At 35.2% G+C, this 24,125-nt stretch overlaps 1 protein-coding gene across 2 annotated transcripts in view; it reads left to right on the forward strand.

The window, feature by feature from the left end:
• Positions 1-24,125, forward strand: part of BCKDHB (branched chain keto acid dehydrogenase E1 subunit beta) — a 144,007-nt gene that overhangs the window by 12,500 nt on the left and 107,382 nt on the right. For both annotated transcript variants that reach the window (XM_085316083.1, XM_085316082.1), the window contains exons 3-6: positions 9,301-9,434; positions 10,054-10,209; positions 14,489-14,597; positions 22,738-22,835. In XM_085316083.1, the coding sequence (XP_085172209.1) occupies positions 9,301-9,434; positions 10,054-10,209; positions 14,489-14,597; positions 22,738-22,835 (497 nt within the window). The remainder of the gene's footprint in view (positions 1-9,300; positions 9,435-10,053; positions 10,210-14,488; positions 14,598-22,737; positions 22,836-24,125) is intronic.

Consider the following 24,125-nt stretch of genomic DNA (forward strand, 5'->3'; position numbering starts at 1 on the left):
TCTTGCTATGTTAAAAGTAGTTGCTTTACAATTCAAAATTGATCTATCATGCTTTCAAATTTATAGTAAAGTGTTTCTGTATGACTGGTAGTGACCAGCGTGGAAGAAGATACCTTGCATTTTTCATGATTTTGAGTATTACTTGGTTTGTTGTCTAGGTGGTATAGCCACGCTATTGTAGCAGAATTCTTATGAACATGATTTAATAGTGAACGTTAGTAACTGTAATGCATTTTCTTGTTAGATATCTTATTGTGCAATACAATGCTGCAGGTGGTCTGATAATGCATGGAACTGATTTATCAAAGTCTTAAAGTCAATATAGTATCCCTGGGTTACCCATATACAGATGTTTGCTAGATGTCAATTTTAGAGCTTACTTTTAGAAGTGAGCATTCTATAGTCTGGAATAGCTTGCAAGTCCATATCCATTATGCTTTTCTGCAAGTGTGCTTCTCTTGTAGCAAAATCTTTTGGTGGGTGAGCAAGGAATATTGTTAATCCTCACTGGATGAAGTTGCATGCCTCAATGCAGCGTAGCATAGTGCTCGTTTTCTTTAGGCTGATGAAACTGGTTATATTAGCTAGATATGAATGAATTCGCAGAATGGTTGAGGTTGGAAGGGACCTCTGGAGATCATCTAGTCCAACCCCTCTGCTCAAGCAGGGTCACCTAGAGCATGTTAGACAGGGTTGTGTCCAGGTGACTTTTGACTATCTCCAGAGAAGGAGACTCCACAACATCTCTGGGCAACCTGTGCCAGTGCTCTGTCACTCTCACAGTAAAGAAGTTTTTCCTTATGTTCAGGCAGAACTTCCTGTGTTGCAGTTTTTGCCCATTGCCTCTTGTCCTGTCACATGGCACCACTGAAAAGAGTTTGTCCTCATCCCCTTGACACCCCTCACCCCTTTAGGGTGTTTGAAGACACTGATAAGATTCCCTCTCAGTATTCTCCAGGCTAAACAGGCCYGGCACTTGCAGCCTTTCCTCATAGCGCTGGTTCCAATCCCAGTCTCATTTGCTTACTACTCCAGTGCTACTCTGATACTGTGTAGGTTCTCTGAAGCTGTGGATTAAATGAAAATGCAATAAAGATCCTTTTTTCCATAAGGGAATCTCGGAGTGGAGGAACTAAAAGTGCAGTTTTGGTACTATTGAGTGCTTGGAAGAAAAATGTACCGTCTTGAGTAAGAGAATGGCATATTGAGAACACTTGGAAGTAGAACTGCTAGTTCAAATATTCATGTCTGTTCACAACTATGAATGTATTGAAAATAGTAATCAGGAAAGACTTAGAAGTAAGAGTGACCTTTCAGCAATTGATAATTTCATATTTGTTTGAATTAAACTCTTCAAAAGTGTTGCTTCTGGCATTGGAACAAATGAAGTCTGGATAAACCTGTGAGGAGTTCCTGTTTTTAACAGGTATCTGCCAGACACATGTCCTTTTCTTTGGGCAGGACTGCGGTAATCAGTGCTTCATAAGTATACATTTTTTTGTGCTAAGTGMTTTTTTTTTCAAATGAAACTTAATTAAGAGTGCTGTAAACAAGTGAAACTGAGTAAGAAGACTTATGTGTCATTTGACCTTTGTAAAGATTTTTATGGATTAAGAAGTCTGTATCCTTTGAAGAATAGGTCATGCTAACAGGGGTTTTGCAACAGCAAAAGTGGAAGCAGCTAATTTAATGCATATGTGTCTCTGTTCTGATACTGTTTTCTGTCATTCACAGCTTTCTGAAATACCTTATTTTGACTCAGCCATGTATTTGATTGTCAGAACATGACTTTTGGAAAAGCTTAAGGGTAAAGTGATGGAAGTCTGCTATGGAATTAGCTATTAATTAAAGTTTGTATAAATTTCTGGTTCAAAGTAAGTAAATTTTGAGCTTTTTTGGAAAGCACAGGCTGTGTATACATAGTGATTTTTGTGGTTTTTGTGTGTGGGATATGTATGCCTATCCTGTAATCGACTCAACTCATTGCGCTTAAATTGAGTATTTTCATCAACTTAAATGATGGATAAGGCTTGGCTGAAGGAATCTAGGGGACTGAGCTAGGTAAGAGGTATAGCTGAGTCCTTGAAGTCTGCTGGGGATATTTGGGCAGATGAAGGATTCTGGTCTCAGTCCGTGCGGATCTTCATTATCAGAAATTCATTATGAGAAGTTGTAATATATTTATGAAATTCCTGTCATTTTGTTAGGTTGCTTTTGACCTACTGTGTAGATGAAATACTCTATTTTAACATGGGCAGATCCGTGAAAAAAAGCAGCTTTTCAAGTGGTGCAGTACAGTAGTGTGCATAGATTCAAGGCAGAGAGGTAAACTGTCTTTGTGTATGTGAAACTTAACTCTGCTTTGGACAAGTAGATTTTAAGTTTGCACTTTCAGCTGGAAAGCTAATGTGCTTTTTCTGGTGTTTTCTACAGAGGAATAGTGCCTGTTGCACAGTCATTTTCAAGCTGAAGATCACTGAGATTTCAGCAGACGAAGTGTTAGCACAGATAGATAAAATTAATAACAATTTGCTAGAACTGTTTCGTGTTAGACATTCTAAAAGAACTGAGTTCGTATTTACTAAACTACTTGCTGTGATATCTGCCCCATCACTTATTATCAGAAGAATGGAAGATAGTAAGTGACATCGATTGTAATCACTACTGGCCCCTTGAAAACRATTGTGGGATCTGTAATGTCTGATTTTATCATAGATTGTTTTAAATTTTACTAAAATAGAATTAGTAGGTGCGAATCAAGAATTCTAGATATTCTAAGATTAGAACAGTTCTTTTAAAGCAGAACTTATGTGTATAAGTATCTGAAAGGAGGGTGTCAAGGGGATGGGGACAAACTCTTTTCAGTTGTCCCATGTGAMAGGACAAGAGGCAATGGGCAGAAATTGAAGCACAGGAAGTTCTGCCTGAACGTGAGGGGGAATTTCTTCCCTGTGAGAGTGACGGAGCCCTGGCACAGGTTGCCCAGAGAGGTTGYGGAGTCTCCTTCTGTGGAGATCTTCAAGGCCCGCCTGGATGCAACCCTGTCTAACCTGCTTTAGGTGACCCTGCTGAGCGGGGAGGTTGGACTAGATGATCTCCAGAGGTCCCTTCCAACCTTACTGATTCTATGATTCTAACTCAATCATTTCTATTTGATTTTTTTTTTTTTTTTTTTTTTACACAAAGTTCTCCTCTGGTGAACAGAGAAACTAATCTGCTAGGACTTCTTTTTCTTTTTGAACCTTTGTTTTCACACGTGTATCCATGACTGATGCAATGAAAGGCAGAATATTGACCTTTTGGACTCCTCTACTCCTCATTAWTTTTTTTAATGAAAATTAATGAGATTACTGGGCAAATAGAATGCTGCTTGTATATATTCTTATGAATTTAATTATTAACAATAGTCCATGCTGCCATTTTTTTCTTTAAGACAAAGTGATGTAAAGTCTTAGAAGAAAAAAAAAATCTTGACTAAATCAACAGTGCTACCCCTTAATCCACTTTAATCTTTCAAGGTAGGCTCTTAAGGAGCAATGTGAAATTTATTGGAACTGGAGCCTTGGGTGATGTGTTAGTGTATAGAAATTTTGATATCTTTTGAATATCAACTTTTGAAATTAAATTAAGACAGGAACATGTTTCACTGCAGATATTGAAAGCTGAAATATTTTTTTCCTGACTGCTTGGAACAAATAAAGATGAAGCAGGCCAAAGCATTAATGCACAATAATCATCTGCATATGTCTATAAATGTGTTGTGTTAGGTTGCTATGAAACTTCTTAGTCTTGGAGGACAAGAACGTGACTGTAAGACTGTCTTAAAGTTGTCGCCCCTTAGGCAGGGGTCAGTGGTAATTTGACCATTTGTGGGGAACTGTGTGTATTTAACTTGATGTTTTGAAAAATCACAAAGATCAATCAATCCTGCTTGATTCAAACATAAGAATTCAGAGGAAGATGCAGGAATGGGTTAAAAATTGCTTTTAATCAGCTACTATTTTTTTCCTCAAAGTTTTTAATCTTGTCAGATTTACTTTCTTAACTGATACTTCTRTTGTATTTAATCACTTGCTTGACATGCACCTAGTCCTCCTAGTTATTGGGATGGAGAGATGAGAAGAATCATTTGTTTTTCACGTACCCTGTTTGTCATGTTGTTCCCCTCACTGCTGGGAAAAGGGCACCAACCTGTTCAGATGGCTGAAGCGAGGGATGTTTATTAAGCTCAGCAGGTTAATTGAAACGGGTAACAGCGTAATGTCTGTCTTTGGAGGCTGACGTACATGGTTTCAGATAACGCAGAGATACTGCTTTCACCTGTAGCAAAACATCAACGTGTGGAATTTGTGTCTATTTTGAGCTGCGTGGTAGACGCAAGGATACCTTTTAGGAAATGTTTCTCCATTGAGATGGAAATGAAATATGAGGAGAAAAAGCATCGCTGGTTATTAATCCGCTCGAGTTAGATGTCAGTTGAGTGAATAGCTTGCAAAGGATGATATGAATGACTTTCTATTTATCAACACTAGCTTCCTTTCATAGTTTGAAAACATATGAAAATCCATGGGCTTAATACCTATAAATTTTCAGTGTTAGCTTATATAGTTGGTATTAGTTTTGTTAAAAATTTTCATATTATATAAATAAAAATCAGTGGCTAAAGCCATACTATATGCTTTTCAGTGTTCAGAGAAATTAATCAATTTCTTTTATTCTAATGAGATGTATAACTTCTTGTCTTAAAAAATCAGATCTTATTAACAACAACAAGAAACACTAAATTCTGTCGAAAGCTATAGTTTGTTTTTTTGTCTCCAATTTAATATCTTAATAGTATTTTGGATTTCTTATTAGGATATCTTTTATATTTTGAATTGTAGAGGAATATTAGTGTGGTAAATCCAAAATGCTTTTAAGTCCATGCACCTACCCCAAATCGATACTAAATAATTCAAAAGATTTTTTTTATAGATTATTAGTTGAAATTTGTTTTACAGAATAGCTCAAGTACATTTCAGTATGAGGGTGATAAACTTATTTATAGAATCAGTATATAATGCTATTTCAACTTACTCTGAAAAAATCTGTTAACAGAGAATAAGATTAGGCAAGTCTAGTATGATCTTTCTRGGCCCTCCTCAACAATCTTTATTCTGTTTTTATTCTGTTTAGATATTGCTCTGTTTCTTATGTAGTTTATGTAGTAGAATTTTAAACAAGGCTTACATTTGCATTTTTGCAAGTTAGTATGTGTTAACATGTAATAGAAATTTATGTGGAGAAAAAGAAAATGATGATTGAATATTTTGGTTTCAATTTTTAAATTTTATTGTGAATTTAATTGATGTTTTTGCTTCAGTCTCTTTTTTAACTTAGTTTTTGCAGAGCTTTCTTTTCTGATTAAGCTACATTCTGGTTACCAGTTACATGCTACTGAATATCCTCTTCCTGTTATCTGTTTTGGTATTTCCTTATTCTGTTTTTCATGCTTGCAGAACATAGTTCTATTGAAGCATCTGCCTGGCATCCTTTTTATTCTGTGTAACAAATCATATCATATCTCTACTGACACTTCCCTTGTGTTTTCCCACTACACACCATAGCTTTTTTTATCACAAGCAAATAACTGTTTTGCTCATATATTGAGGGTAGCTCTTCCTGCTTATTTAATGTACTTTTTTTTAGCTGATACAGGAAGATCTTAGATCCTTTTCATATGTGACTGTGATCTTTGTCAGCCTGTTTTATTCTTATGATAGCTGTACAGCATTCATGACTTGGCTTCATAAATTCAATTTTGGTGACGTGAGTAGTGTCTGAGAGAGAAAAATCCTAACCAAGTAGAAGAGCATACTCCAGGCAAACGACAAGAAGTTAAAATCCAAAATCCTCCTTCCTCCCTCCCCCGCCCACTGGCTCCAACTACTTACTAAATTGTGCTTGCTAATATACTTGGCTTTCAGGCACCTCTGAAAATTGTTAACAAAATATTTTGGAGATTTACAATACCTATATATGATCAAAAGTTCAAGTAAGTGAGTAAGGTGAAATAGACTGATCTGCCAATAGACTGATSTGCCAAAAGATATAAGCAGGCATAATATGTCTTGGGAATATTAATAAATTAATTTAAAAACTCAGGGAAATTTCAGTGAAAGAGTTTAAGAAAGATGCCCAATTCAAGGCACCTAGATTACGTCAAGAGGGGAGATGTTTGCTAGTTGTTTGCAGTGGTGTGGATAGATATGTAATAGCCAAGTCTTGGGTTGTATCTGAAATGGGGCTTCCTAGCCTCCCAGAGGACAGCAAGATGTGCAGCTGGTGCACACGGGCTGAGGCTGGGTATGTGCCTTTCTCCAKAATTGCCTTGATTTAAAAAAAAATGGTTAAAGAAAGCTGCCTGGTCATTGGATTACACTGGGTCCTGAGGAGCAGGAAAGCAGATGCTTAATCTGTGCTTGGCCGGTGAAGACAGTTGAGGTGGTGCTGGTGGCTGCAGCCAAGGCCCTGCTCGGTTAGCGAAGCAGAGGCCAGTGTGCCTCTGAGTAAGCCCTCAGGTAACCAAGTTTACAGCCATCTTTCAGGAATGAGAACAATTTGTGTAAATAATGTACAGTCACTAGTTTCAAAAATAATCTGTTCTCCTCAGTTCTTTTCTTCACCTTCCTGTGGTGTCATTTTTCTTCCTCATCCTATGGATTTACTTACTGATCTAGAGTTCTGTAGAAATGGGATGAAATAGTCCAGAAAGCCAATGGGCCATCTTMTCCATGGGACAGGAATAGTCCTGATGGGATTGAAATCCTGCCCCTTTTGTCAGCTCCTAAGAGGTAATTCCTTTCTGGTGCATTTTTGAAACACTTTTTATTAGAGTTCTCAGCAGTAAGGCTGAGGAATGATTGATGTCTATCAGAAGTGAGCATAATTTATGGAGCAAATAAAAACAAACTGTATCTTTCCAGTGAAGATCTTGCCTAATTCCAGATCTCTCAGAGCATTCTGTTGTCCTTTACTGTTACTTAGAAAGTAAGGCTTTCAGGGCTRTGCCTGTTTTTACACAGACACAGTGCCGGGCAGATTGGTAGTACTAACACGAGATGAATAGAAATACATCAACTAGTAAGGCTAAGGCACACTAGTAAAATAAATACCTAGCAATGCTAAGTGGTAATATTACTAAGTTACTGACATTCCATCTTCGTGTGTTATTTTAAATCTGTTGAATTGTAGGTTGCTTTCAACCACAGTACCTATGGAGATTATTAGTGTGTGTTTTTTTTCCTCCTAGGTAATGTGAAACAAAGTAYAGATGACCCACACCTAGAAATCACTTTGATTAACTTGCTCATATATTATCTTGGGGACAAGAGCTAATTGCTTTTTCTGTTTGTAAAATGTTCTCTGACCTGCAAGATACTTCGTGATTTAGAGTTGATCAGAGTCATACCACATGTCTCGTGGACACCTGAATAACAAAATAACTTCTTCCAATAGCTATGCAATAATTTTGTTAATCTGGAATTCAGTTTTACTTATTGAGCTAGTTATGGTAACACTCTTATCTCCAATGGCAACAGCAGAAGAAATGTAAGCTAGAAGTTCCTTGGAGATTAATTGCTAAACAAGAAGCAACCAAGTGTACCTGTGCCTTAAAAGTACTCAAGGTTGCTATGATTTATGTTTGAAACAGTGATTTATGAGAAATGAGCAGAAGCTGTGGAAGTTTAGAATGACAAAGTTGAAAGTGGGACCTTCTTCCACCCACAATCTTTAAGATGTTTAAAAACGTTTCCTCTGTTGTGTGTAAAATTGTGGAGTATCCTGCAGTTGTGACAACCCTTCAGAGTTGTGATGGTTTGAATAGCCTCACTGACAATACCAAAATATTAATATAATTGGATGGCATTTATTTATTTAACCCTGCATTAAATATGTGGTGTCTTAATCAAATTCCTACTGGGAGGAAACAGGAGAAAGTAGAAGAACCACCAAAACCATTTCCTGATTTGCCCCCCAAAAAAGTAACCCTTGAAATATGAAACTCAGAAGACCAAGTAAAAGACCATGTGACAATGCTATGCTGGGTGATGTGTGAAGATGAARCACTTCTAATACTAAATAAAACATGCCTCCCTTTAGTATGTCCTAAATAGAGCTGTGGATAACAGTTTATGTCTTACCATCCCTTTTTCAAACCTTTTGCTATCTTCCCTTTCTCCAGTTTATCAACTTTCAACTATTGAAATTAGTTTTTGTTGTAATGATTTTCCTTATTATTATTTTGTTCGTTATTTGATTACTATTTAGTATTATTAGCTTATTGTATACCCATTATGTGTAACTTGCTCACTTTTTTCCATTCAGTTTGAAATCTTGGCATATTCATGCCTAATAGTAATACATGCCTACAGAAACCTACTGTCTTGTTTCTCAGTGCTGAAAAGGAAAATTTAATAGCGTTGCTAAGTCTCATGTTGATTTGCCAAGGTAGTACTGCTGGCAGATAATGTAATTGTATCTTATAGAACAAATTGGAGTGGTGTTTAAACACATTCTCCTTTCTTTTTTGTTTTTAATTTCACATATTGAATTTTGTCTTCAGTCACCTTTTATATTAATGCATATTTAGAACCTGAAAATGGCACTGAAATGTGTCAAGGTTAAAATGACCTCTTTGCACTCTCATAGTGAAAATTAGATGTAGAAAGCAGAATATTTGATTTCCAGTCTTATGCCTCCAACAGCAGGAATGGCTTCCTTCTTGCTATGGAGGCAAACCAAATGCTTTGGTAAGTGCAGTCTCAAGCATGTTTCAGTGGGCATTGCTTATGTGGGGTGACGATATGCCTTCATACAGATGCCCTGSTTAATCAACCTGCATTTGTTATGGACAGATCATTTAGACTGTGAGGAAAAAAAAACCACAATACTTCTCTATTGTAATTTTTTAAGCATGTAGGTATTCCATTCATCCCAAATAAGTGTGAGTGTGCATGCTTATCTATATGCACATCAGAACAAATTATTTTCTTTGAAGTGTTAAGAATTTTGTAAGTTACAAAAACTGTTCTTATCTTACATTTGTCTGTCCTTTTCTTCCTCTGAGCTGTTACAAAATAGAGTGAAAGAATCATTACCTCTGATGATTATGATTGCTAGAACTAAAAAGCCCAGCTGAAAGGCTGTACGCTTAACTGCAGCTGATTTGTTCTCAACTTGAATATTTCTGGGCCTAAAGGTAGTGTTTTTTTACTTATTATTGCTGGTATGTTAAAGGAATTTTTTCTCATTTTGTAGGTAAAGACAGAGTTTTTAACACACCATTGTGTGAGCAAGGAATTGTTGGTTTTGGGATTGGAGTTGCTGTTGCAGGTGCTACGGCCATTGCAGAAATTCAGTTTGCAGATTACATTTTTCCAGCTTTTGATCAGGTTAGTACTAGTAAATAAAATAAAAAATCTTACGACTGTTTAAATGATTCATCTGATAGTACTAATACTTGTTTTTTCTCTASTATTTTAGCAAATGTATTTACAGCCATATTACTAATATTTATGCATGCTTTAAGTAAACAGGAAGGTACAGGGGCCTGACTGAGGACTGAAAAATAATGCAATTAAAGGTGCAATTTGAAGCAAATATCATCTTGTTTTTATTTTTGGTTTTGTGGCAGTATTGGATTAAGCAGCCTTAATTCTGCAACTGTGCCTTTCCAACACCACCTCCCACTTCATGCTGTTGCATGGCCATTTGATAAAATGAATCTTTGAACTGAGTTAGTGGACGGTATTGTGACTTATATGAGAAAGCTACTGGGCTGTATGGCCACTCTACAGACATCTGAGTACTCTGAATTGTTGCCTCACTTCTCTTGGAAGATGCTTACACTTCCCTTGTCTTCATAGGGTTCTTTTGCTTCTAATTTGGTTCTCTGACTGGCATATATGGAATAGATCTATGAAATAGATCTCATGCATTATAGAGGCTGACACATAGTTAAAGGTAATGAACTGAATCTTACTATATGATAGGTTTAWTTTTTTTTTCCAGATTGTTAATGAAGCAGCAAAATATCGCTACCGCTCTGGAGATATGTTCAACTGTGGCAGTCTTACCATCAGAGCCCCCTGGGGTTGTGTGGGCCATGGTGCACTGTATCACTCTCAAAGTCCGGAAGCATTTTTTGCTCACTGTCCAGGAATAAAGGTACAGTAACTCTTCTTTTGCTAAGGTTCATCTTGATTGAACCTCACTAATGATAAATCTGGATGTAGGCAGAGAAATGAGTGCAGGAGAGCAAACTTGAGTTTTAAATCATAAGCTGTATTAAGACTAAAATAGTAGTGAAGTATACAACAAAAAATTTGCATCAAGCATGTTAATTGAAAACTGTTCAGTTTTCAACTTACAAAACTTAACTGTGTCAAGAGTTTAAGAATTTATAGTCATCACTGAAGTAATCTGAACTTGTCTAGTTAGTACACTTTGTACCTGTGCTTTATGCTTGAAAAGCATACATTTTACTTTTGTTCTGTGTCCAATATAGTATAGAAGATAAAACCTAATATTAGCAACTAATACTCTTTTTCTCCTGTCTTCCTAAGGACATTATCAAATTATCTTATGTGAATGGTAATTTGAGGGGCAAGCTTTCTACATGATAAAATGGTATCCCTTGAAAGTTGGATCCTAGCTTGTGGACTGACCTCCTGGTGGAGGAGTGAGGGAGGGGCCTAGTCATCTCAGATGAATACATCTGTATTAAGAGCATGCTCTTTGCAAGCTCTCCATTTTTCCTGAATAAATTTTTGTCTATGGACCTGTACTTTTGCATTAGCTGGCATCCAGTCTACTGAAGAAATGACTCGTAGGTTGATTAATCTGAATGAAGCAGAAATAGTRTTTATGTGCTTGAGACAGATGTTCATTGTTTATCTGGTGTTAAAATACTGTCTTTATGTGATTTTGGTGTTTTCAAAACTTCAGATGTTACACTCTTGCAAGGAGTCTGTAGTCCTTCTTCCTGCTTGTTTCTCTTTAAGTAAACAAGTGAGCAAACAAAAGATAKGCAGAAACCTACACAAATAAGAGCTAAAGTCTTACTATTCATATTTGATTGCATGTTATTCACATTTTATTTCATGGTATTTGAGAAATAGAGTGCATTTTTTTTTGTCCTTGAGTGTTGTTTCATTGCACGGTATTTCCTGAATATCTGATAATATCCAATCAACTTTGGCACGAAAGTAATTCAGAATTGACAATTTCCCTGAAGCCACTTTCAGTAGAAATTCTTAGGGGGATTCAGAAGCTTTAGAGTCCTGTTCTGTGACTGCAGCAAAGACTTGAATCTGATTTTAGTTGGTGCTGCTAGGAAAAACAGCTGTATGTATTGGGAGGAAAATTTGTCAGCGCAGAACTGGAAAACAGGCTTTAAATCAAGTGAACCATTGCAAAAAAAGCTTGGTTCAGAAAATTACTATTAAATTGACCATCTACTAATTGAAGCCAGGGAAGTGGGGAAAGAAAACAATTTTGCTTAAAAAGCACAATGCAGAGAACTCAGAATAATGTTAGTTCAGTCAAGAATATCATCTTTGAAGGGTTCTTGTACTGAATTTGAAAAATATGTCCCTATATAGGCAAAATTCAACTACATTGTAGAAGATTTTGTAGTTTATACAGATAGTTTCTTGAGCTTGTTTGAAAACTATGATAAAGAAGAACAACTTAACTTCTAGCAATCAGCGAGATAATGATGAACATATATTAGATATCTATTTGTTATCTTGTGGATCACTCTTAAATCTTTATACTGAACAGAATTCTGAGATTTTTGTGGTCCACTCTGGTGAATAACTTTTCCTTTTTAATCTAGTGCAATCTAGTATTGCTGTACTTAGTCCCCCAAAAGAGTTAGGAAGTCAGAATTTTATCACATAATTTAATTTCTTTCTCATCATTTGCATTTTTTGAAGTATAGAGAAATGCCTTAGACTCCATATGTTTTGAATATCAAATCTTTAAAAGCAACATASTTCAACAATATTAATTAATGCAGTTAATATTTAAAACAGTTACTGCTGCTTTACCAAGATTAAAACCTGTCTGTTTCAAAGATACGTGCTAGTCGTGGAATGTTAATTCAGTGAAGGTTTTGTCTTCAAATTTACAAGCCGTTTTTCATATGTACCCAAACCTTGTATGTGTCCAGGTGTCCACATGAAGCTGTGACTCAGATGCCTGTGCTGAAGTTCCATATCTCTGCATGTGTTCAAATATGGGAAAAAAAGGCCCTTTGTTTCAAACTGGGGAGGGTAGGATGCATCTTTGGGGAAGACTGCTTTTAAAACTGCTTTCTTACAAAACTGTGCAGTGGGTTCCTGACTTCAGGTTGTTATACTGTTTTTCCTTTGGTAAAAGATGAGGTGTAGATTTTCCAGGCAATGTAGCATTTGCACAGCACCAGCTATTCAGAGGAAAGACTGTAATTACTAGTGCTTAAGGCAAAACTTGCTGGAGTGGCAAGGATAGYTGGATCATTGTATCTTTTGTCTGCTCTTATAAGCATTTTAATGGATCAAACTATCTCCTAAAACTATCGTGTTAAATCCCTGTATTCCACTGAGACTGCTCCAGAATTTTTGCCATAACAACTAGAAACTTTCTTTTTATTTCCAGCTTAAATTTGTTCATGACTAMCTTGTATCTTTAACTTATCTGTCCTTTGTCTTCTTATCTTCCCTGTACTAAGAGAACTACTGTTTTCCCTTCAGTCTTTGCTTTGTTAGACAAAATGATCTGATCTACTGAAGATAGATTAAATATATTTTTAAGCTCTTTTGGTACCTATTTCCCTTCATTTTCTTTGAAAACAGATGATATAGTCACAAAGTATTCCAGCTGAGTTTCTAGCAGTGATTTTTGCAATAGCAGTAATACTTCCTTGTCTCTATTATGACTTTTTTTATGGTTGTACTACAAAGGGTCCTAGCCATGCTTTGAGCAAATAATAGATTCACTCTTTATCTGAATTTCTACTGCTGAGTTCTAAATTTATAGCAAAAATTCAGTCCCTATATGTGTGACTTTTGTATTGCTCAGTTTCCTTTTGCTTTTTGTCAAATAGTGTGATTTAAGTCTCTCCTTGATATCAACCTCTGTATTAGTGCTGACTGTCTTGTACATTAGATGCTATACACTCCACATTTTGACTTAAATATCATAAATGAATAAAGTAAATAGTCTGTCCTAAAAGCCATGCCTAAGGAGCTAAACAAGTAACATCATATGTCTGATTTTCTATGTCAGTTATTAAATGTTTTATTAAAGTTTGAATAATTAGATCTCTCCTGTTTAGAAAAATGAGTTGTCAAATTAATTTGACATTATAGATAGCTGCTTAAGTCAGGTTGTGTTCTGGCACTTTCCTTTTATATTGATAAATATTACTCTCAAAAACTTACTTTAAAGCCTTGCAATCTACTGGAGGTAGTTAATGGGCCTGTAGTTGGATCAATCTAAACCTGGATTTTTAACAGGTGCTACAACTAATGGTTTTGGTCAGATGGTACCACTTTGGTACCATTTGATAGCTATTAAGTAGACTTTTGACATTGCATGTGATAGCTCTTTGATCTCTGGGGTGCAGATTAACTGGTCCTTCTGATCTGAGGGAACTGAGCTCTGTATTTTTTTATGTATTTATTTATTTTTTTTTCATTTAGACTGTGATATTTTGGTGATTTTATGTTCATTATCATAATCAACACTCTTTGGTGAAAACTTAGTTAAATTTGATTTGGGACTATATCTAGATCATTTATAATTTCCTATTCTGTTGGAAAAGTAATCTTATTTTTTTTTCTTGGGCTCATTCYAACTGTCTAAATGACACCTGGAGCCCTTGCTTACTGTTTTCCCTATTTGATAATRGTTTCATATCGATTTGAACTTCCAAAACCAACAAATTCCAGAAGTAAAGGAAGTCAACTCTATTTCCTTTTTCAGTTTTCAGACTTTYCTGCACGAACGTTGAAGACCTTCCAGGCCACACTTTGAATCTTTACTCAAACAACTCAGGATCACTCAGCTGAAAATTCTATCTGTCATCCATCTATGTCTTACTGAAGTGACACTTTAATAGTTTTTGAAGTTGACAGGCTTTCGTGTCTTCAGTCTACCTCAAAATGTTATGGAAAACTGAATTCTACCTGATCTGAGGAGAACCATTAAATATTTAAGTAATGGTACAAAAGGAAACTATTCAAGCCTCATTAATGAACAAAATAAAAAAATTCAAAATTTAGTGTGAATCTTAGYAACGTAACATTGATGTTAATACACTTTGTATCTACTGCTCAATCTGTGCATAATTCTATTGAAGGCAATCAAGTACCTGTATTCTATGCTCATTGCAATGCTAATTGATAAATCTTGTAGCAGAATTACATTTTAACTAAACTGTTTAAAAATATTTTTACAGATTGTTATTCCAAGAAGTCCTGTTCAGGCCAAAGGATTGTTGCTATCGTGCATAGAGGACAAAAATCCATGCATATTCTTTGAACCTAAAATACTTTACCGAGCTGCAGGTAAAATATTTGTGCTGTATTTTCCAATAAAACACTGTTTATTTTATGTAGTCATAGCTAAATTGATAGTGTAGGAGAAGTCTCAAGATATGCTTTTTTGTCTCTTAATTTTTTGATGGCTGTGTTCTTAGAGGAATTGTGAGAACTGAGTAAGACTTATAAATTTACATGCAAAGACAGGTGAACATTTACAGCCTGACTGATGCCTAGTTAACTCTGGAACTGGAATGGTTTATACAGTTATGAATTAAAAAAAAAAAAAGTGAAGAGTAGAGCTAAAAGAAATTACCCCATATCCAATGGTGCTGTGGAAATGTGTGCAAATGAACAGGTCATGATTATTTAAGTTTGACATACTTAAACTGTTAGAAAAGTGGGCATTTGATGGCTTGAAGGATTATACCTTAAATCTTCCAAGGATAAACTTCCTTTTGTTAGGATGCTGAAGTTATGGAGTTGTTTGGAGACTTCTTGGGACAAGACAATATACATTTTACTGTTTTCATGTTAATAACTCTAAGTATTAGAATATCCAGTTTTGTTTCTATTTTTCCAGAAGAGCTAGACATCACTGTTATCACAAAGTTAAAATGTCTTTGAGCTGTTTCATTTCTGAAATCTTGAAAATCTACACCTTAAGTTAATAATTTTACTTGGAAGAAAGCATGATTGCAATTACTTGGTATCATTTGTTTTAGTCATTGAACTTCTTTATTCAAAGTAGTTTTAGCAGTCGTCATTTTTAACAGAGCAATCTGCTGTGGCTTGTCTTCATCGCAGCAGTTAACTTGTCTTCTTTGGACTATTGAGACTGGACTGAAAATAGTGAACAAAAGATTTTGCGTATAGAGATAGGCAAGGTAGGATGAGCAACTGAAAAAATAAAATTCAAGCTTTTGGCTCCCTTCAGTGTTTCTGTGTAACATAGCTTTATATATCCACTGTGCTTAAATTTGTCAGTCACATTTGTAAGTTGGCTCTTTGTGTGCAGATTGAAGTTAAGCTAAGGGCAAAATATTGTCCATATTTTATTTTGGAGCTTTTATCAGCACATTTGCATGACTGCACTCATTTTGTTAGCAAATTTATCCTTTTCCTAGAGAAGAGACTCAAGGAACAACATGACAAAGATTTTTAAAAAGTAGACTTTAAAGCTGCAAAAAGTTATCAGAACAACTCAGGAAGAAATTGGATACTTCCTGGGAAACGTGCTTATTTTTTTATGTTTTCAAAAAGACTCAGAATTCTAGGTAGCAATACATTTCTAAAAGTGATACTATTTTTAGTGTGATTTGATCTTTTTGTCTGAGTCTCTCACTCCCTAAGATCATGGTATTTAGAGAACTAATATTGTTATTGAAATTCAGTGATAAAGGCCTTTGAGACTTGATTTAGATGAAAAGACTTAGAAAATGAAGTTGAATCTTATAAAAGAATCCTGTTAAACAAAAATAAAAGTTTAAAGTTCCTATGATGTCTTTAAAACAACGATTTCCTTCATGTTTTTCGGTATTTACAAGTCACAAGAACTGTAGTGTTAATAGCATGTTTGCTTTCGTAGCGGAATGAAGAACTGCACGTCAAAAACATTCCAGAGCTAAGGAGACTATAATGAGGTTTTTGTATATGGAGAAATGACCAATAAAACGATTACTAGATCTTCTAGTTAGCAAATTTCAACCCTGTAACTGAAAAACTGAGTGAAGACATGCTGAAACAGTGGTTACTGTGGTTTTATATTTCAGTCAATAACCAACCAGCATGTTACTGCAAGATAATCTTACTAGTTTCTGAAAGACAGTGATTTTTTCCAAATATTTTGTTGGCCTTCTTTTCACAGGCATTATATTTTTGCCTGAAAAKTTCTAAGAAAATCAGTTTAGTGATAAAGGCTGAAATTTGTAGTATATTTGTGCSAACATTTGGCAGGGACATTTGTAACAATGATTTCTTCTATCATTTTGAGACAATTTGCAGTGGACTTTATTTGTAAAATATAAAGGGGCATTATTTTATTATGGGCAATGGTTTTGATGTTCTTTTCATTTGCTTTTTTGTGCAGTTCATAGAAAATTAACCTCTGAGTGTTCCTTACTGTGCTGGCTGTGGTCAGGATTTATTGTAATACCACCAGTGAAAGGAGTGGCCTGGTGAAATTGAGAATAGACCAGAGTAGTCATAATTGATTGATCCAGAGGCAGRAGGATTGACTTCTAACAGGAAATTTCTAGTTTGATACTGGTACCTTTTTAAGAGGAAGAAAATGTAGATATACTATGATATAAACCCCAACCATGATTGGAACTTCATTGTTCTGATGACTAGAAACTATCAAATCAAGACAAAAATTCATTTTCTTTCTTTTCATCACAGTGGTTAAGGCACTGAATAATGAAATTATGTTAGCACCAACATAAGATTCTTAGTTCGAATTTTCTGTGAACTGACATCCTTTTTGCAGAGAACTTCATGCTTACTGTTACAGCAGGTGCCTAGCGATAGCATTAGAAAAATCAAGGGCTGAATGAAGGTAACAGAAGGTAGATTTTCTGCTTGTAAAATGAATATAGGTATTTGAGCTCCATCATTCTACTTTAATGGAATTTTCTGTCTCCCTATGGGACCTGTTAACAGCTATCCATGATGTTTTGTTCAGAGATGTTAATATCTTTGAAAGTTCAGCTGAAAATAGGCAGTAGATGGGCTAGTCTTTGAAACACAAGATCATCTCATTTTTTCATGTGAGTAGTAGATACTTAACGATTTGTAAAAACTCTYCTGCCTCTCTGCTTCTGCCCCCAGTGTTGCTAATAGGAAAATTCACTGTTGCATGCAAGTGATAGAAGAAGAATATATATCTATGTTAGGTAGGACATAAAACTTCAAGTTGCTTTTGGGAAATGCTAAACAGCATACCAGGTCAGTGATATCTTGTAGAAGCTCTCATGTGGACCCAAACTTCTGATTTTTCTGATGCATACTTTATCTAAGGAGCTAAAAAGGCCTACCAGTCACTCTCAAATGTTATTTCCAATGCCAGTTGTAATGTGCAGATTTGTTGATTGCAGGAAAGGCTTTTTCAAGATTCAAGGGCAGCTTTTCATAACAGCTGGGGGAAAAAAGGACTAAYGCTCAAGTCTTTTTGAGACATAAAGCTAGTCTCTAAGGTGGAAGAGAGAGCTAATGTAGAATATTTCTGTGTGACTATTAGGACTAATGCTCAAGTCTTTTTGAGACATAAAGCTAGTCTCTAAGGTGGAAGAGAGAGCTAATGTAGAATATTTCTGTGTGACTATTGTGTGGATATTACGATTGCTTCATCTCAAAGATGCTTAAATTTTTTTGAATAAGGAAATAAGGTGGATGTGTTCACAAATGAATATAGGTTTGTTTATTCAAATATGTTGTGTGTTTGTTCAGACATGAGGTAAAACTAAATATACTTATTAAATGGACATTCATTTCTGTGTTAATATTTGCTATCCAAACAAGCCTTTGCCCACAGAGGATACAAGAACAAAATCGGGCCTTGAGTCTTCACTGTACTTAGTCATCCCCTGGAGAGGGGGTGTCATGGTAGCATTGCCGGAAGGTCACCACATCCATGTTGTGATGACCTGAGGAAGAAACAGTAACATCCAAAGTGAAGCGCATCTTGGCAAGGGTGTCTTGAAAACATTTTCCAGTTTGTTCCGGCTCGCACCTTAGCTATTTGAGAACCCTAGTAGCATGAAATGGAGGGAGTGAACTTGAGAATTACAGCTAAGATCTTAAATTTATGCTGAGTTTCTGTTGATAGTAAGTTTAAAAAATTGCAAAAGATAAACTGAATATTTTGTGTGAATGAAATACAGTTGAGAAATGTATTCAGCATTAGGACTGATGTGCAACTAATCTGAAAAATGTCCATATAGACATGTATGTGTATACACAGCTTATATGTATATAAATAAAACATAAGTAAATTATATCTGAATTATATATAATGTAATCTTTAACCATTACTTATTGATATTATATTTACATATGTATTAGATATGTAAATACATTTTAATACATATTTAATACATTTATATTTAAAGGTATTAAAAACCCATAAAGCCAAAACCAGATCTGAAGGCTGTCAACGTGGCTAGTTCTCAAGAAGAGTGTGTGCTGTCATGGCTAAATGCAGATGCTTCATCTTGATGTTTCCTCTAGCTGAGAAGCTACAGCTGAATTTGGAACYTGGTCCTAAGTTTTAAGCAAGTTTTGGTCTGAATAGCTTAAAGAATCTCAGAACCCATTTCTAAAGTGCCTACTGTAATTTCTGCATCCTTCCACTTTTTCTTCACTTTTTCTTGTTTGGGTGCTACAAAATGTGCATTAGGAAGGAACTGGAAGAAAAAAGAAATATGCTTCTCAAGATGAGTATTTGTTGCTACTAATTACTTATTTTTTCTTCTACTCTGAAATAGTTATGGTGCTGCCTCTGTGGCCAAGGCACTGGGGATGGCTGCCAGCTTTTCCTGCCTGGTCTGCCCTGTTACTACCAATTTGTTTAGCTGAGGACTTGCTGTTCTTTAATGGGCCTAGGCTCTTTGGAGGGCTAACTCTTGCTCTCTGGCTGCTTGCTTGAATGGTTACAGCAGTACCATGAGTATCTTGATTGTTCATGTAGGGATCTGGAAATAATTTTCTCCTCTTGCATAGCTCCTTTCCTTTCAAAACTGGAGTGGGGGATCTTTGCCCATCTAGCAATGCTGCTAGACTGGTTTCCTAGACAGATAAAAACAATTAGCTTTTCTTTTGAGTACTTTCAGGAGGATTTCTGTATTACTTACTTTATATATGTGCCTTAACCTTTTTGCATAGATACGTACAAAATCTCTAATATATTAGCATCTCTTCAGAAGTGTATCTGGTGTACTTGGAACTGATTTATTTCAGATTTACAGGTAAAGGATTCCATAAAAGATTCAGAATTAAAAAAAAAACATTTACTTCAAATCTTTTTGTAGGTTATGTTCTACTTAGCTGTGATTATATTTAGAGGTCACTACTGTTATATTGTGGTGCTTTGAGTATGTGCAGTGGAGACTTTTGTATAACTATTTACTCTYCAAGGAAATATTATCTTGCTGTATAAAACTGAAAAGCAGCAAAGAGATGCAAGCCTTTCTGAGCAAAATTCTAGTGTTTCTATCTATATAGTTTATATACATATATTTATGTTTTTATATAAAAAGATAAAATTGTTTTTGGTAAACTTCTGAGATTATTATTTTATTGAATGTGCCATGGTGACATCCTCCTAAATGTCAAAGATGCTTAGAAAATACCTATATGGAAAAAAAAAGGCTTTGGTTTTTAAAAAGTAGTTAACAGCCTGTGCAGTGTCAAGAGTACGTAATGATTATGAATCAAAGGAGAAGATGAGTCACCTTGACATTATCAGGTTTAGACATCTTGTGGAGAACCTAGTCTGGTGTTTTTTGACCTTTTCAGTTTCATTTAATTGTACTATATATGACATTGGTGGGATAGAAATAAATGTGACTTGCATCAGTGGTTGTTATAGAGACAAGACAGGTAAGATGAAAAAACATATGTTTTCTTCTCAGTGTTCAGACTGCTCTTTCGGAAAAAGCAACAGATGGTGCAGCCTCTTTTAGGTTTAATTTGTGATGGCTTTTTTGATAATTACAATTTTTTAATTGCTTTATTTGAAATCTGTGTTTGAAATGTTTGTTTTTACAATATTTTATTGATACATTTATTAATAAATGAAAGGTTGCTTTGTATATAAACATCTTTGTTCTGGTTTGGTTAATTATTATGGAAGTGGATGAATAGAAAAATTTCAGATGCTATTTTTCATTATTGCTAGTGGAAGGGATAAATTTTGCAAAGACATTTAAATAAAATCTTGTCAAATCTGGACATCCCTTAAGTTTTCTGGTAAGCTGAACTATGCATTTAAAAATGTCAGGAATTCTAGTGAGCTCATCCAACAGATATTTTGTTGTAGAATGCTTTAACTGTAAAAAGAAAACAACTAACTTGTGTAATTGTATCTTATTTAATTTCTGTAAATCTGTAAAACCACTATATGAAGAAACAGCTCGTTTCATATGCACTTTCCAGTTCTTCCACTGGTGGCATCTGACTGTCACTTCTAAGTCATCATATAAGCTGCCTAGGTTTTCACTTGAAGAGCCTGTGGTATCTTTATAAGGTCCTTGTTCTCCAGGCTTCACATGATGGTGATCCCATGAAAGACAGTTAYGCAATGCAAATACTATAGTTATTGTCTTTATTATCTTTCAATATCTTGTCTGTCTTCTGTCTGAGGGTTTTATTATGTGCAAAATCTAGACAAGCCTGGTCTGCTTTACTGTCAACCAGTAACGTGTGGTGTGCTAATGATGATGTGAGCAAGGGCTGGCTGTGCCTTTCCCTCTTATTTCCCCACTTCGTTTTTCCTTTAACCCTTTGTCATTCAAAGAAATTGTTACAGGACGGTACTGAAAACAATACATTAAAAAAAAAATGTTGGCAAAGGTATTTGATTTCCTTGACTGAATGGGCATGTGTTCTTGAATTATGAATTACACTGAAGAAAAGTTCCTGTTCTGTCTTGAGTAAGAATGATTTGTTTCTTCTCTCTGAGGTGTGTCTGACATAAACAAACATAAGTAAAAAGTTCTGCTGTGAGAGTTGTCAAACAGTGGACCAGGTTGCCCAGAGAGCTTGTGAAATCTCCATCTTGGAGATAATCAAAACCAATCTGGAGTGTGTCCTGAGCAACCTACTCTACGTGATCTTGCTTCAGCAGGGAGGTTGGACTAGCTGGTCTCTAGAGGTCCCTTCTATTCTCAACCATTCTGTGAAATGTGTGGTATTTGTGTATTTTGACTGGCAATAACTTTTGTCAATTGTAATTTAGAAAATGATTTGCCATTTGATTTATTAAAATTTAAAATTATGTTCATAATATGTAAACCCCCCAAGAAAGAAAAACCTTTCTATCTCTATTGAGTCTGCCATATTAATGAAGTTAAAATACTAAAAGCTTGACTTGTCCCATAGATATCACTCCGTATGGTTCTTAATCAAGAAACAATTTTGTTCTGCAGGAACTAAATAACTATTTTTGGAACCTTTGGTACCTTCTCTATAATAATCAATATTGTATATTTAGAAAATGCTAAGGAAGTTGTTCTTTTTCTTACTACTGGAATTTTTTATTTTAGTAAAAATATTTGATTTGTCCGTGCATAGATGAGTTTACCTTTAAGTTCAAATAAAATATTTATTTTAAAATATGATAGATATGACATTAAAATATGGTATATGGATGTATTTTATCAGTGCTTTAGTCATTAAAACAGTCAATGTATAGCATTTCAGCTTTGGAGCGTTGGTTCAAAACTAGCCCAAATGACCTAAGATGTTTCCACCTAAAAACTATTAAATGGATCCTAAATAGACTGGAATCACCTTAAAAATTTTAGAGAAGACAAGATATTTAATTTTTGTCATCTTTCTCTAATGGTAATATTTTTGGTGAATAAAAAAAATGTTTTTTCAAAGCAAAATATTTTGAGTCACTTGAAGTTATTACAGTCAGCTTTCTGGAGGCAGTGTTTGTGTAGCTTCTGAAAACTTTCTCCTATCATTTTGACATATAAATGTAGAGCACCATTCTGAGCAGATATCAGGAGAATGCTGACAGTTTTTTTTCCTTTTCCTCTAAGTATGAATGGCTCTGATGCTTATTAGAATTAGATGATAAGATGATTTGTATGATTTTTTTTTTTTTTATCAAGTGTAGCAAGAGACTATCTCCAGATCTGATGCCGATATTTTTGACTTGGGGGAACACTATGTCTTATTACTGTTCTAATTGTACATATACATTCTTATTGTACGACATGTGATAAATGACATTGAATGGGTTCTATATAGTATAATAAAAATATTTTTACTTACAGCTAAATCTTTGAAAATAAAAGGATATTTGGTTTGATTTTGATTTGTTGTTTTAAATTGTACTAATACTGATTTTTTTAGCTATATATTTTTCCAGGGTATTATTGAATAGTAAAGGAAACTAATGTTTATTTTTCTCTTTCTTTATTTCTTTCTGTTTATTCAGTGGAACAAGTCCCTGTGGAGCCTTATAACATTCCACTGTCTCAAGCTGAGGTGCTGCAGACAGGCAGTGATGTGACACTGGTTGCTTGGGGGACTCAGGTCAGTAAGGCTTTTATAAGCTATTTGTCATCCATCAAAGCCTAGGTGCCCTGGACATATACTTTAAAGGTGTTTTAAAAGTGTTGCATTCAGTGTGAAACTCCACATAATGAACCTCATGCCCCTTCAATCACTATTCGCTTGAATAAGTGTTACTTATATGAAGCATGCTTTTTAGTGTGCAAGGTATTAGCATTTTTGGTTGGAGCCATGGAAATGTAGAAGAGGTATCTCTGTAGGAGGTTAATGATTTATCCGTAATTATAAAGGTTATGTATTTAAGAATGTAGCAGTGAGATGCGACTCTGAGGAAGGCAATGGGAAAAGCAGATCAAAATAATATGCTGAAAGAAAAGTACATATTTATTTACTACATGATTTATAAAAAGATGCGATGGGTTTAGGGTTGTTTTTTCCACTGGAGAGTTAAAATATGCATAAAATGTAGACAGATGATTTCAGACTCTTAATACGAATAGTGATCAATGCAGTTTTTACTCCAATAATTACTTTGCAAAGCTGTTCAAGAATATGATTACCCCCAAATTAAAATGTAGAAATATCGAAGAACTAGATAAAAAAGTGCAAATTTATCCTGAATAATTCCTGCTTCATTTGGATAAAATTTTAGTGCTCATGATAGTCCTAAAAACTAAAATGAGAAATAAATGCTAAAGGTGTTACACTTTAAAGGTCAGTTACAACAATAATTTGGAAGCTGACTGTGGAGATTAGAGTACTATCATGTTTGCAGAGTGTGTAATAGTGCTGAGAGGACTTGGGAGTGACATCTTTCAGGAAAAAAAAAAAAAGTGTTTTGGAGCTTGGAAAATGTAGGCCAACTGTTAAGACAGGCAGTTCTTTTGATGTGACGTATAAGGAGGCAGATGCAGCCCTAGTCTGAATTTGAGGCTGACCAAACCTGTGGTGTGATTGTGTTGTGCAGCATGGGAGAATGTGTTTAGGGCCTTTGAGTCACACATTCTTGTGGGATGGGTACTGAGGTGGTTTACASGAGAGCTGTTGCACATATCTCAGTGCAAATACACACATTCTTAGCGCATACACAGCAACTCCTGTGTTGTGGATATTGTCCGACTTGCTTAGCATTTGCAGATCAAATATGTTCAGTGACTTCGTGCTGAGGACGTTTGCAGCCACTGTGCATTTGATATGTATATGTGCAGTAGCTCCAACAAATCCTAAATTTATTGCCAGTAGACAGAGTGATTGCATACACTCAGTGGCTACTTCTCATGTGATTTTTTGGATACTAGGGCTTGGCAGCTG

The sequence above is a fragment of the Rhea americana genome, unplaced genomic scaffold (genome assembly GCF_003343005.1).
Source record: "Rhea americana isolate MKP2758 unplaced genomic scaffold, rheAme1 scaffold_45, whole genome shotgun sequence".
NCBI classification, from domain to species: Eukaryota; Metazoa; Chordata; class Aves; order Rheiformes; family Rheidae; genus Rhea; species Rhea americana.